The sequence below is a fragment of the Micromys minutus genome, assembly GCF_963924665.1.
Source record: "Micromys minutus genome assembly, chromosome: 6".
Taxonomy (NCBI): domain Eukaryota; kingdom Metazoa; phylum Chordata; class Mammalia; order Rodentia; family Muridae; genus Micromys; species Micromys minutus.
This window is the reverse complement of record NC_137975.1, coordinates 24,309,716-24,325,495: the sequence shown is the minus strand read 5'-3', so window position 1 is coordinate 24,325,495 and position 15,780 is coordinate 24,309,716. Positions and strand designations below refer to the sequence as shown.

General features: G+C 43.4%; 1 protein-coding gene across 1 annotated transcript in view; it reads right to left on the bottom strand.

The window, feature by feature from the left end:
• Positions 1-2,838: 2,838 nt before the first annotated feature.
• DSTYK (dual serine/threonine and tyrosine protein kinase) overlaps positions 2,839-15,780 on the bottom strand; it is a 46,852-nt gene continuing 33,910 nt past the window's right edge. Inside the window, exons 5-13 of the mRNA XM_080917906.1 lie at positions 15,397-15,480; positions 14,385-14,561; positions 13,726-13,855; positions 13,257-13,413; positions 12,740-12,872; positions 11,318-11,431; positions 9,604-9,718; positions 6,538-6,672; positions 2,839-6,202 (exon numbers count right to left, since the gene is read on the bottom strand). Of these exons, the coding sequence (XP_080774032.1) occupies positions 6,015-6,202; positions 6,538-6,672; positions 9,604-9,718; positions 11,318-11,431; positions 12,740-12,872; positions 13,257-13,413; positions 13,726-13,855; positions 14,385-14,561; positions 15,397-15,480 (1,233 nt within the window). The 3' untranslated portion in view covers positions 2,839-6,014. The remainder of the gene's footprint in view (positions 6,203-6,537; positions 6,673-9,603; positions 9,719-11,317; positions 11,432-12,739; positions 12,873-13,256; positions 13,414-13,725; positions 13,856-14,384; positions 14,562-15,396; positions 15,481-15,780) is intronic.

Here is a 15,780-nt window from a genome sequence, read left to right as displayed (position 1 = left end):
TATCTGTGCGGAGTTTCTATGGAACAAGTGTGCAATGTCCACCATCAGTCTGCAGGGTCTTTGTGCTAAAGGCCTCTGCTGCCTCACACTTAGTTTTACAGTCTGAGGGCCAGACAGCCCCACCCCAGACTCTTCAGATCTTCGGTGGCTAGTATTCTATCTGGGGGTGTCTTCCCTTTGTGTTGGAATTAGCAGAATTAGCCACAACCCTGAGTTTTGTACTGGTGAACCTATCTCCATACTTTCAGAGCCCTTAAACGATCACCTGCAGAAGAGATGTGGCTGTAGATACCAAGTGGTCTGCAAGAGTTTCAAACTACAGAGAATGCCAAAAGATGATCCACTACAGACCCTAGGCTTACACTCTCAAACTCCAGTTATTCTGAGTGGGTAGGAGGGTCTTCTTCCACACCCAGGGCAAGGGCTGCCATTCTTTATACACTCCACAGTTTGAGTCCTGTGCTAATTGCACTTTACAGCTGGCCTTCTGCATTCCACAGCTGTTCCAGGGCTGTTTCTTGCCCTGGGGCTGTAGCATGTTTAATTAAGGCACCATTACTTATGACTTATTCCTTTTCTCAGGCCAGCAGGGTAGCTCAGGTTAAACCATCTCAGGATAGTGACCTGCCATAGCCCTCTAAACAGGGGAATGCTTCTGACTGCTGAGCCATGGCTCTGGGGAAACCTGCTTCAGCCAGCCCTGCAGCTGGATTTGGGGCTCATCCTGTGGTTATGGCTGGCTACCAGCCATTTGTCATCAGGACTCCCTTGATTTGTTTCCCCCGCTTCTCCAGGTTCAGTGTTCTTTTTGTGAAATTTCTGCTGCTCTCCCCTGGCCCCCTCTCTCTGAATATTTTATTGACACCCCTCCACCCACCACAACCCGTTTTGATTTTTTTTTTTTTCAAGACAGGGTCTCTCTGTGTAGCTCTGGTTGTCCTGGAACTCTCTGTGGACCACACTGGCCTCAAATTCAAGAGATTCACCTGCTTCTGCCTCCCAAGTGCTGGAATAAGGGAATGTACCACCACCACCACCTGGCCTCCTTGACCCTTCTCCACCAAATCCCACAGCTTCTAGAAGTCAGCCGTTTCATTTTATAGCTAGGCACTTGTTGCAGCTCCATCTCTTCTTTCATGTGAGGGTGCTGACTTTGTCCCTTTTTGTCCTTCTGCTCTTCCGTTATGAAGACTGCATTAACCTCTATAGGATACAGCAACAAGGCTCCATCTATGAAGCAGAACTGCCGTGCCTCTGAGACTGTGAGAAACAAGTTTATTCTACTTATAAATCATTCTATGGTTTTCACTGTAAAAAAGATAACTAGATTTATTGAATAGTCTTTCCCCCATTGATTTGAAATATAATCTCCAGCATATAGTAAGAAATAAGCCATCCCTAAGGCCCAAAATCAATCAGTATGTTTGCTGTTTCTTTCGTAAGAGTTGCTTGGCCTTGGTGTCTCTTCACAGCAATAGAACAGTGACTAAGACAAAAGTTGGTACCAGGGACTGGGCTGTGCCAGGCCTAACTATGCTAATTGTTGGAGAAATATGGAAGACTTTGGGGCTTTGGACTAGAAAAGAGGCTGGATGCTTTAAGCAGGGATTAATGAGTCATCTTAGTAGGAATAAAAAGACCGTGCTGATTGGGGGATTTGAACTGTGGAGGGCAGCTCAAGATATTTCTGAAGGGAAGAATATTACTAAGTAGCCTAGAGAACATTCTTGTCATATTTTGGCAAAGAATGTGACTGCTTTTTGCCCTTTTTCTAAAACTCTGCCCAAGGTTAAATTGAAGAAGGTTGGATGAATGCTGCTGGCAGAGGAGATTACAAGACAGTCTAGGACTGACTGTAGCATGGTTATTAGCACTCACTCTTACACTGGTCTGTAATGAAAAGGTGCAAGCTGGACAGAGAAATACAAAATGTACAGTTTGCAGAGAAAAGGAGCACTAGGAGTGTCATCAGAGCTAAGTCCAGTGTTCATGGGATACCAAATTTAAAGAAAAACCTAACACTAAATGGAATAAAGGGATGGTAACCTCGAGGCAAGACCCCACCTAGCTAAGCACCCACTTGTGAAAAGGAATTAAAAGCTCAAGCAGTGAGGGAAACCATTAATGACAGAAAGTGGATACACATGTAGTTCAACAGGAGGCCAAGTTCCAGCCGCATCAAGCAGTAGAACTTGACAACTTCCACGTGATTCTGGCTTTAGAGTCAAAGACACAAGAAAGGGGCTGTGGAATCTCCTGCCACAACTAAGGAAAGCCTCTGATGCCAGGCACATGGCAGGTATGGATGGAGGTCCAGAGAGATCATTTTGTAAAGCTGTGAAGGTGAAACCTGGATTGTGTTGGAGACTCCAAAATGTTGGAGATGCCAGAGTCATGGGACACCTACCTAGGAAAGCTGCAGACCAAGTATGGACCCTGGTCAAGAGAGGAAAGTATGTTGCAGTCGATGAGGCTGAAAAGAGTTGGAGTATTTCAGCAATCTTCCAACATGGAAGGAGTGCGGACCATGGAGGGAAGCAGGGTTGGGAGCATCCTGTGAGCATGTGAAGGGAATCAAGGGGAAGGGGAAGCCAGACAGGTTACACTGATACATGAATGTGGTCTTTCTTATGCAGCACACCTGCTATCATACCCTAACAACTTACAGAAGACTCCACAAAGCCTAGTGCAGCCATTCAGGTTACACTAAGACAAAACCTAGGGCTGTATCTCTCAGCAAACAAATTAATAAAATGGTCCCACTGAAACACTGCGATGGAAAGAGCCACGCTGCTCAAGAAAGGAGGGCACAGAGGCTAAACTTTGTGAGGAGTAAATTTGTTATTGCACTTTATTCTATACACTTAATATGTTACACTTTTATATAACACTGTAATAAACATTAGTCCTTTAAGACAAATAAAAACATTACATAAAGACAAAAAAAAAAAAAAAAAAAAAACCAGCAGGCCATCCAGACAAATTTTCTTGTCAGCTCTCTGGGCTACTTGGTCTCTCTGATGATGTCAGGTATTTGTACATTCTCCACCACAACAACAATTACACTAGATGCTAATAAGGCAGATGAAGTTACAAATAAAACTCAGGAACAACAGTACTATCTGAAACTTGTAGGGGATTTGCAGTCCAGGTGTCTTTTGAGGCCACCCCTTCCTGATCCACTCTTAATATTGTACCAGCTCTATCTCACATACCCCAACATTTAGAAAACTAAATCCTCATTTTCTTTTAAGGAATATGTGGACTGTTTGACCCAACAAATACAAAATGCTAGTTCTGAACATTTGGGATGCAGTTTTCCAAGGCTGTTACTCCATCCTGACAGGACATGTCTTGGGAGGTTTCCCAGTAAGCTAGATCAAACAAACAGGGCACCTCTCTAGAACAAGACCAAAGGGTGCCTCAGTTTCCCTAAGTGTGACTGTACTCACCCATTCCCTGGGCTTCTTAGTGCTAAATAATACAACAATAACAATAAAGTGTCATTTAGTGCAGTTGTCACTGTGCAGCCCTATTACCCCAGGCCACTGCTGTCAGGAAAAACATTCCACTCTCTCTTTGACCTTTGTGTTTTATTTTTTGGTACTAGACACTGAACCTAAGGCCATGTGCAGGCTACGCACATGCTACCACTGAACTACACACACCCTGAGTGCTCTAACCTGTTTAACAGCTCAAGCAAAACTACAGAAGTGCATTTGGGGAGCTGACAGGTGTTCAGAGTTTACCATTCTCCTGCTCTACTGTAACAGTAATGTGGCCTTTCCTTGGTTTTCTTGAGCATTAGTGTTAACACTTAGAACCATGGCTGCCTAGCCCTGTCCCTTAAACTTGGTAGGGTCAGAAGTGACTCTCTTTGGTCTGGCAACAACCAGGATAGTCCTCTTCCTGAGAACAGTGAAAGATTGCTCAGTCAAAAAGCCAGTTATCTGTGCCGTGTGCACAGATGAGCATCCAGACTGCCGGCATTATTTCTGATTGCTCTGCAGAGAGGCCTGTCACTCCATTCCAAGGCAAAATAAACCAGACTTTCAACTCCCAAGAAGCATCCAGGTGTCCCTGCTGGGCTGCCCTTGTGGATGATACAATACAGGTAACTCTTCATGCCGCCCTTCTTCCTCCCCCAACCCAGAGGGAAATCTTCAAAGTGTTGGCCCTCTAGAGCTCTGCACTACCCAAGTGCTGCCACTCTTCTCTGACCAGCCAGCATCCTCCCAAGTGATATACAATACAGTACATTTTATGGCATTTTATCTCCGAAATAATAGATGCCAAAAAAAGTAGAATCCAAAATTAGCTTACAATGTTATAAAGTAAAACACACACACACACAAATTAGACATACATGTTCACATACTCAGCCTGCTGAACATTGAAATACCAACACCAAATACCCACTACATGGGCTTTGGCTTGCCATATACTTTTAGGAGGCTCTTGGGCCTTCCTAAATTCCTAATTTCTTGGATACTCTTTAATGAATGAACTATACAGCTACTCCTTTCCTTGTGGCTCTCTGCTCCTCCCACTGGGCAGAAATTGATGCAAATTGGCTTTAAATTAAAAGAAGAAATCTGTAATCTGACAGGAAACTGAAGAGATTCTGGATGAGGAAACAAAAATCTAACCTCCTAGTTATGAATCTGAATATGGGATAAGTGGTCCAAAGAATGTTAGGAATATAGTTTCATACTGGAGCTACCTACTGCCTCCTTATTACAGCTAGACTCGAGAACAAGGAGTAGCCTCCTAACTACCCAAGACCTCAAGTTCACACACCACAGACCTAACTAGCAGAGATGACTCATTTCTTCTTTCTTGACTCCTTGGCTTCTGGTACATCCTACTATCTCTAGAGGGCAACATGTTAACTCTCAGAGTAGAGTAACTAAGTATAGTTAAGTAGGTGTTAAAATTCTAAAAGCTAGACTAAGCCTTCTGCCAAAATGAGCCAGAGCCAAGGAACCCAAAGACACTGGCCAATCATTTGTCCGTTACAGTTTGCATGTAGAAAATATTACATGGCATTTCTGAAGAGCTGTGAGTGTTTAGACCACCATGGTCAACTGCACTATTATCAGAGAGCATGGGCAGAGTGTTCAAAGTGATCTTTAAAAGCTATATGAAGCTGGAACATAGCTCATGAGAGAGTATTTACCAGCAAATCTGGGCAGTGGGATTGGTCCCTAGCACAGAAGAAGAAAGGAGTGAGTTATATAGTTAGAAGCTATTCATGGTAGCACATGCCTATAATCCCAGCACTATAGAGGCTGAGGCATAAGGATAGACTTAAGGCTAGCCTGGGCTATATCCCATTAAAAACAACAAAATTAAAGTCTATTTCTGATTAGATGCTTAAGTCCAAGTACCATGTTATCTGGTTTATTCCCTCCTTTTTGAGGAAAAAAAAAGGGTAGAGGGTGGGGAAAAACAAGAAACAGATTCTGTTCTGGGTTAGCTCTGCCCCACAGAAATCAGGGCTCCCTGGCCCTGGAAATGTAAACACCCTGGGGTTGTGAGGACAGACAGCTTCATGTCCAGCTTCCTCCTGGGTCTTTGACTGTAACAACCTGAGATCCTGGCTATAAAGAACAAGAACCAGACAACCACAAGGTGTATCTGGCTAGGTCATGTTTCTGAGTGGTCTCTACCACTGGACTGATGGCCTGCACTGCAGGCTCACTTGCTTTAGAGACACTGTGAACAGACAGTGGTAACAGTTGCCTCCTCCTCAGTGCTCACGCCAGAACATCACATTCTTCAGCTTTTACACATCTGAGACAATCCTTTGCCAAAGGGGCGGTGTAAGGCAGTATGAACACTAAGACAGCCACCGAGTTCTTCACTGCCCAGGAGCCATCTCTACCCACAAAGGCCTCGAGCTGTCAACAAGCACCAGTCTCCTTGGGAGCTCCCTTAATGAACAAATGACAAATTCTCCCCTTGACCAAAAGGTGAGAGGGAAGGAACAGTGGAAGAGAAGGGTGTTGTCTTCAAGTAGAGTCGTCTAGTCCTCTGTTGGGTCTCTCAGAATCACACTTGCAGAGCCGGTCCATGATGCTTCGGAGCATAGGCTGGACGATGCCCAAGAGAGGCCTCTTGGAGGGGTCGCCATCCCAACACGCCTCCATCAACTGCCAGCACTCCTCATCGAACACAGGAAGGCGCTCTGGACGGGTCCCTAGATAGAAGAGCAAGGAAGTGAAGCCAGTCAGAGAGAGCTGGGAAAGCAAAGGGTTTAGGTTTCCACCGCAGACACTTCAGCTATAAAGTAACAGGAATGGTGGAAACTGGAACACATTGGCTTAGAAAACTGAACACTAAAAATTGCAGCAAACTATTTTTGTAATAGTTTGGTATAGTGCTATCCAGTAGCAAAGGCCTGGTTTATAGAGCCCTTTCAGCATTATGTGATGGTCTGTCTGATGTGGCCCTGCTATGGAGTGGCCAGAAGATGAGGGTGCACAAGCTGTCTGTTCTCAGATAGTTAAAGCAAAGTGGTTTGGTGAGTCTTACCTCTGCGCACATTATTCCAGAGATGGTCCTTGCTAGCACACCTCTCAAATGCCTCAGGGAGCTTGATAGAGCCAGAGCAGATATACCAGAAAAGGATTCCAAAAGCATAGACATCCACAGAATTATCATACTTTCCTACAGTAAAGACAAACGAGCAACAGTGAGCTACTGTTCCTTCTCATCCAATGATAGGCTGGACTCGCCTAGCTGCATAATGACATCATCATCAGCTACTACCTTTCTTCTATGAGTCTTACACAATTTCAAAAAGCTTTTAATATCTACTGTTCTTCACAACTTATCTGTAGTGTCCTTTTTATAATATGAAAAGCTATATGCAAAGATATCTAAGATAAAAATTTGTCAAAACAGAGTGAAAAGCAGGCCTTTCATTTTATTGGAACAGTCTGCAAGGCCAGTTCTATAAGGGGCCATATTAGAGAACTATGGGTGGGAACCAGAAAATAAAGATTATAAAGATTAGCAGGTATGGTGGTGCACACCTGTAATCCCAGCACTCAAGAGACTGAGGCAGAAGGATCATTTAAGGCCAGTCTAGGATACACAGGAAGATCTCATCTCTCATACAAAGATCTTAAAGGCAGAGAAGAATCTAGAGTTGGTGGGCAGTAGAAGGTCTTAGCAGGGGTACAGAAAGGAAAACAAGATATTGTAGAAATATTATTCTGGAAGCAATAGGGTAGAAAACAGAAAAAGGAATTTAAATAAGCAACCAGAACAAAGTAAACATAGGAAAAGAACAGCTCTCCTATTTGGCTCTAATGAGGATTAGCCAACAGCTATGTACTAATCCCTAGTCTTTCTGCTTATGGAACGATGAAGAGCCTGGTGATAACTTCTATGAAACAAATGAAATTCACAGGCTGGAGAGATGATGACTCAGTGGTTTAGAGCACCAGGAGCTCCTACAGAGGACCAGGGTTTGATTCTCAGCAGCCACATGGCTCACAGACACTGGCAACTCCAGTTGCAGAGGATTCAATAACCTCTTTTGACCTCGGGCACCATGCACACTTGTGGTACACACACATACATGCTGGTAAAATATTCATATACATAAATAAACCCAAATAAAGCACAGCAGTTGAAATGCATTGCAAATTTTTCTCATGTCAACACTAGTGAGTGACCTGTGGTTTCCTCCCATCTTTCTTGGCACAGGGCCATCACTCTCCCCCAGCTATGGCTCAGCTTCAGTCTCCATGACAGCCATTCTTCTCTATGCAACACCCACTTCAGGGCAGTAAAAAAAAAAAAAAAAGCTTCTCCATTGTTTTCCGGATTCATCCGAAATCTCTAGCCCTGTCTATCTCAGCTGTATACAAACCTTGGCTTAACCACTCTGATTCTTCTCCCTCATATCCACTCTACCAATGGCTGCAAAGCTGGTTCAGGCATACATACCTACCTACCTACATATACACACACACACACATATATAGACACACACACACACACATAGACACACACACATATTATATATATATATACACACACACACACACACACACTTTGCTGTTCTCCATGTTTAAAAGCGGCATCTCCTTACTTGCACAAGAACCCTCACCCTCCACAAGGGTTTCAATCTCTGGATTTCTCTGGCCTTATCTTTCACTATTTGCTGTTTTGCAATTTCCCTTAGTATTTCCCCTTCTTCAGACTTCAGATATTTCTGTTCTCATGATACATGATTGGACAGTAGAGAAAGGAAGGCCTAGGTCCAAATCACAGGTCCATCACCTTCCACTTCAGTGTTTTGGGGGTCAATTGCTTCTTCAATCTGGCCCCAATTTTATCTACTAATCCTGACATTAAAATATAGCAACACAATCAGGATTGCTGTAAAAATCGAGTATAGTGAGAACTCTAGAATTTTGGTTTTGGGTTATTTTAAAAAAAGATTTATTTATTTTATGTATGAATGTTCTTTCTGCATGAACATCTGCATTACAGATGGTTGTGAGCCACCATGTGGTTGCTGGGAATTGAACTTAGGACATCTGGAAGAGCAGCCAGTGCTCTACTGAGCCTTCTTTCCAGCCCAAGAATTAAACACACACACACACACACACACACACACACACACACACACACACACACACACACACAAATATTTTAAGAATGTGCTTTCATTTTAATCCCAGGTTATGGATATGGAGCTGCTTTGTGCTTTTCGAGGCGGCAGACTGGTTTTCCCTGTGCTCTAGCAGAGGCATGGTTTGCCAGCTGCAGACAGTTTCAGCAATTGTGTGGTTTGAAATCCTGGGAACTTTACGGAGGGTATATAAATGGCAGGACTCTGAGAGGCAGGGTCGGAGGTTGTTGGTTGTCCATGGGGGTTGGTTGCAGTTAGTAATGGAGCTCAAAGAAACAAAAGGAAAGAAATTAGATTCGGGGATCTCTCTCTCCTCCTTTTCACTCTTATCTAGTGATAGGGAGTGAAACCAGGGGGAGAAGGGGTGAGATAATGGAGGACCCACAAAGTAGCAAAACCAGGTACAATTAAGACAGGCTGGCCAGAAATAAACTGTCCTGCCCACTGCAGAGGGTACTTTTGAATCGGGTTCCCTTTCCACTGCCAGTCTTTCCAGATAGGCCTCAAGTGTTACCCAGATCTCACTTCTACCATAAAACCATCCAGCATTTCAACCTTCATTCATTCTTTCACTCTGCATCAACATAACACCTTTATCATTTAGTGTTGCCTTACAGCACTTCCAAATCATCGTACCTCTCGATATACCTCCATGTTGATGATACATTCTTTAATGACAGGTTCCATCATTTAGAAGTTATACAACCAATACTTTGTGATTAAGTAAATTCTAAGTATGGCAGATAGAATGCTAATAACCCAGAGACATATCCAAAGAATACTTGATAACTTCCATTCACATTCACACTCTTCTTTCTGTCTTCTCCCCCTCTTTACTCTCCCTCTGTTCTGGTTTCTTCATTGTCTGAATTTATTTCTTACCCTTGGGGGAAGCGCTCCATGTCAGACTTCTGAAGTCTGCTAAAACCCACTCTGCCCTCTAACCTTACCTGTGAAAAGTTCAGGGGCCATATGGATTGGTGTCCCCACAATGCTGCCTGACATCATAGCTTCTGGTTTGCAGAATCCTAAGTCAGTGATCTTGGCACGGTTTTGTTTGTCCAACTGCCGAAAAAAGCAGGTCTGAGTCACCTTTTGTCTGCACACTCAGCCTCAAAGCAATCCTTAGAAAGTCCTGCCTCCAGCCTCACTAGCCCAGAATCTCTCCTGTCACTGTCCTCTTCCCTATAAGGCCTCTTTATGGCCCTGACATATACTGGGATCACTATAATCTTGGAAGAATGAGTAATGAAGGTCTGTAAAATAAGGGAAACATGTTGGTGCTTGATTTTCTTTTTCATCAGTCAAAGCAATTCTTTAATTGTAAAGAATTAAGAACTGCTCGCTCATCAAGGGTTACGGTGTAAGAGACCTGGACCAGCATGTAAGTAAGACCTTGGCTCTACCCTAATACAGTAGAAAGAACAACAATGATATAAAAACAAACATGCAAAAATCTATCCTAGACAAAAAATGTGTCCCTTCTGGTTCCTGATGGTCTATTATCTTTCTGTCTACAATTTCCAGGCTATCTTTCTCTCCCCCAAATTGCAACTTCATGGAATGTTACCATGTGATATTGGAAGGTATTTTTTCCTAAATTATTACGGTTTACTTATTTCCTTTGTGTGTGTGTAGGTCAGAGGATACTTGTAGGAGTCTGTTCTCTCCTTCCACTACAACAGGACCATAGCCTGCTATGTTATGTTATCATAGTTGAGCCACGTCACTGACCCTAATAGATGTTTTCGAGAGGACTCTGCCAAACGATTCTTTATGATTTATGTGATGTAACTTTGTAAGGTGCATTATGCATGTCAGCTCTCATCTAGCATCTCTGACAAAGCACTAAATTGTAAGACACCTGAACTGAAAAAATACCAGTGACAAAGACCAACAAAAGGGCAAAGACTATTCTATATTAAAGACAGCAGAAATAGCACGACAACAAAATATAGTAGAGCTCTTGGATTAGATCCTAGATAAGAAAAACAACAACGGGCTGGAAAGATGGCTCAGGGGTTAAGAGCACTAGCTGCTCTTCCAGAGGTCCTGAGTTCAATTTCCAGCCACCACACGGTGGCTCACAGCCATCTGTAATGGGATCTGATGCCCTCTTCTGTGTGTCTGACCATGACAGTGTACCCACTTAAATGAATAAATAAATAAAATTTAAAACAACAACAAAATACCAAAAAAACCATATTTGGAGCAACTGGATATAAGAGACAACAACAGAATATATGTTGATAACACTACTATATCAATGTTAGACTTCTTGAGGGTGCAAATGGCATTCTAATTATGTAGGAGACTTCTTTCTTAGGAGAAACGCATTGACATATTTACCTTCATATGAAGTACGAAAATAAATAGAAAATATGACTGTGTGGGCACCCTTGCTGGAACAGAGGATACAAGTGTATCTGGATCTTCAATGTGCCACTCTTAACCTTTCTGTGAAGTTAGAATTTCTCAACAGTGGAGGGAAAGTATCTGACACAAGTAGTCTGATGAAATTGGTCCTTAAGCCCAGGGCCCCATGCACTCACCATGGTGTTAACTCTCCTACTTCCCATGTAGACATTTCCTAGAATCAACGTGCTTTTTACACAAACCCTCCAGGGAGGCAGGAAGTCCTCTCTGAATATAGCTCTATCTTACCAACACATTTTTCAGTTTGATATCCCGATGAACAAGCCCCTGGCTGTGCAAAAAACGGATTCCTTCCACCACATCTAGAGCTATTTGCAAACGTGTCTCCAGGGCCAGCCCAGCCTGGAAAACAAAAGAGCCTAGATGTCATTAGAACTCAACTCCTTAACCCAACAGAGACTTCCAATTGTGATTAACTAGATGACTTCTGGTGGCACCAGAAGGGAGAACAGTGAGTGGGAGGTACTAGGAAGAACATGCTGCACAGGATGCAAAGCAGAAGGAAGTCTTTGGCAGGTTGCACTGGTCAGCAGGACCACACCCAGACCCGAACAGAAGAGGTTTGAGGACTAACAGCATCTCACTCCCAGAATCAAAATGACTCTGGCACAGCCTCATGAAAGATTTGCTTTCACTGCTTTTATAGGCTTGGTTAGCCTAGGTTTGAGTTTATGGGTTCCAATTCCAAAGTCATTCTGATTACTTAAGGGCCTTTGGGATTCTTAAAAATGTCCTATTAATTTTTTCCAAAAACTCAAATGGGATTTTGTAGCCCACTTACAGAAAAACCTCAGGTGTGTTCCTGAGGTAACAGGGAACTACCTGGAGTCTCTTTTTCATGTCACTAATTCTTGTGACTCCTGGGAACACTTCTAAGTTTTCTCTGCCTTACTTCTGAAAGTCTCCATGTAAGTTCATACAGGGGAGGCCAGACACTCCGAGGTCAGCCTCACTTTCTTCCTACCCAGATCCAATGCAGGGGACAGACAAGAGAAACCTAACTACCTATTGATTAATTTGTTAAATGACAGCTTAAACTCAGCCAACTGAGAGTTTCAACTTTACTCAAACAAAATTTTTCAGAGGTATGCCCCAATCATTTTTAAAAGTCAAGGCCATATAACAAGATCTAATAAGTGACTTTGTGCCTGCCCCTACTGTGTACCTCTCTGTCTCTGACTGTCTCTGTTTTTCCCCATCCTCTGTTTTTGGTGATAGTCTGAACTCAAGACCACACATGCCAAGCAAGTTCTTTTATCACTAAGCTACATCTCCAGTCCCATATAAATAATTTCACTTTAAATTTTACTGGAACTTGTGTTAGAATGTTTAGAATGCAGAGCCTCTCAGTATCTACAACCAACTCCATCTGAATTCCTTTGAATTTTTTAAACGTTGTATATGTCATGTAATGGACAGTGTGGGTATGGAATCTCTCCATATTTACTATATGTGTGTGTGTCATCTATATAGTATATATGTATATAACATATAATAAAATATATACACACATATACATAATGCAGTAAAGCCAGATTACTCTAACTTCTCTGAGAGTGAGAAGTTCTGAATAAACAGGAAAGGATGAAGTCCAGGAAGGAAGGGCTGAGCCTGGCTCCAGCATGATCTTGTCCCTGGTGCCTCAGTCACCTTCAGCCCTGTGTAGAGGTCCCGGTGCAGCCGTTCCATAATAAGCAGTACAGCAACACTGGAGCCGCCACCGTAGTTGTAGTCAATGACTGACCCATGGAGATCTACCAGCCGCTCATGCTTTGGCAAAGACCTATGAGAAAAAGAGGTTTCGGCAACTACACTTTAGCTCTAATTCTTCATGAGACCCCAGGATGTAGAAAGACTCTCAGGGCCACACTTGGTCTGACTCCAGACAGAGGGGAAGGAGAGCTGCTTCTCCACGAAGGCTGAACAGCCCATGGACTATCTATATGACAGTCCTTAGTGACAACGAAAGAGAACAGCATCAAACATTGACAACTATGGTGGGAAAAGACTAGGGAAAGATACCATATCTGGGCCAAATCACCTGTTAGTGAGAACATTTTGGAATCTGTGTATAGAGGGGTAGGACGCTGCAGCTGTGGTAGGAAACATCCTAGCCTCTTAGCTTCTCTAAGCCTTCTCCGGAGAGATTAAGGAAACCAAGGCCTACCTCATGTAGTGAAACTCCAATGCCAGATCGTTCCAGTGCTTCTCATCTGGAGGAACAACTGACTTGAGGGCACAAGGGAAGTGTCCCCCCCAGTTGTCACACAGGTACACCACACCATATTGGCCCCGGCCTAGTTCCTGTCCTAGTTTAGGTTTACCTATAAGATATAAAGACAGGTGGAATAGGGACTTACCAAGCATCCTCTTTAAATTCTTAGATGCAACCTTGCCTAGAGGCCAGAAGTTGTAATTATGCAGTCATGCAAAGGAAGAAATTCAAGTGTATCCTAACTGAGCTGGATGACTCTGAATAAATTTTGATCATGTTATTCACATTACATAAGCAGCAGAACCAAACAGGAATTCAAAACCATCACTAAGTACTGAGGCAGCTTTGCAAAGAAGTAGTAGCCTGAGACACTGGGATTCCTGGACACTTCCAATATACTTGAAAAGAAGCAGGAACTCACGGTGAAGCAAGACGTCCTGTAAAGACCGGCTCTCCAGTGAAAGGCGGGCCAGACGGGGGGCATGGTCTTTTCGAACCTTTAGCCACAGATCCTCAGTTTTCTCTAGACGGCCAGAATGGCCAGCTTCCAGCTAGGAGGGAAACAGAAAAAGACAATGCAAGACTTCTCACATCCCTCACCTCAGCCTCCCACCCATTACCTAGAAATAATAGCATCCCTCTCATGCTGACAACTGCTAGAGGCATGGACATGACATGTTTAGAATGACTCTCTCTCTCTCACATACATACACACACACACACACACACACACACACTCCACACGGGGTGGGGGCGGTGCACATAACTGTGAACTAGAATAGAGCGGACAAGTCATTCCTCTTTCTTCATCCTTAAACTACTGCATGAACGTATATAAAGTGTGTACTCCTCCTGCTCCTTTCTCACTCAGTTATGTGGACAAAAATTAACAGCCCTCCCTCTAACTTTCCTAGGGTTAGAAAAAGATTCACATAAAAAATTTGATGAAACTTACTGTAACAAATTATTCTTTAACAGAGTAAAAAAACCTAATTTTTTGAAACTATAAGGACAGGACAGCACAGAGTAAGAGGCTCTTTTCTTATTATTCCAGCCTTTGCTCCTTTCTTACATACCCACCTGCCTCAAGGAGGCTGCAAAAGCCTCGTGAGAACTATTGAGCCGAGTACGAAACTGGCTGCAAATGCTCTTGGCCAACTTGGAGGCGCTGAGGCTGTCGATGGCTTCCTGGGCCACCTTCCTCTTCCACTCTAGAGTGATGGTGGGTGGGTTCACCCACGTGATACGCTGGATGATCTGCCAAGATGAGGACAGTAAGATCATTGAAGGAAGGAGAAGGAACTCCCAGGCAGCTCCAACAATGCCCTTCCTTCTCTGAGTTCTCTCTTACCAAGAACAGCTTTAAGCCCAGGAGTCTATGAAATCCAACCTCAACTCTAACGCTGCCTACCTCAAACCCACAGTCCAGCCAAAAGTAGGCACCAAAGAACAGTAAACCTGATATAAATGCTCACAGCCTTCAGTGTACTATCTTCAGGGACAGGGCAGGGGAGGACCCACACTCTTGGCCCCTAACAGCAATGTTTAGATTTTTGTGTGTTTGTTTCAGACATCCTGAAACTTTCTATGTAGATCAGGCTGGCCTTGAATTCAGAGATCCACCTGCCTCTGCCTCCATCAGTGCTGGGATTAAAGGTGCATGCGCCACCACCATCAACTCAGTGTCTACATTTTTGTTGTTTGTTTACTTGTTCACTCTTGTGGTGCTGGGAAATCAAACCTATAGCCTTGCATATGTGAGGTAAACCATCTACCACCAAGCTACATCCCCAGCCCCAACAATACCTAGTTTTGAGGAAACATTTAGGCTGAATAAGACAGATGAAGAAACCTAACAATGTAGAATTTTGTGGCTTCATCAAGTGTTATATAAATGCACGACTTTTTAAAGATTTAAAGGAACATTGGTAGTAATTAATTCAAACTAGGCATATAACAATTCTCTCAGAGACAAACCAGTAAAAGGACCACCCTAATTTAACAGCATGTTCTAAGAATCTGTCCTGTTGGAGAGTCTACAATGTAAGTAAGCCAAACATGGACTGAAATGACTCCTCTGGGGAGCACTCACCTGCTTGATTTGTTCCCAGAGCATCCGTGTAACTGAGGATCCTGAATGAAAAGTGACTTCAACATGGTAAGCAGCATTTAAGATCTGAAAGAAAGCACATGAAGGAGCACATGCAAACAGCCATTTCCAAACAACTTCAAGAACAAGTCCAAGTTGGATGTGGCTGTGCACACCTTTAACCAATCCTGCATGCTGAGGCCGGTCTGTTCTATATAGCAAGTTCCCAGACAGACAGAGTGAAACCCTGTCTCAAAAAACAAAGACAAAGAACCACAATCTAACCAGACACAGCACATGTCAGTATTTCCATCACTTCAGAGGTGGAAGCAGGAGAATTAGTTCAAGGCTAGCCCTGAACATAACAGCAAGTTCAAGGCTACCCCA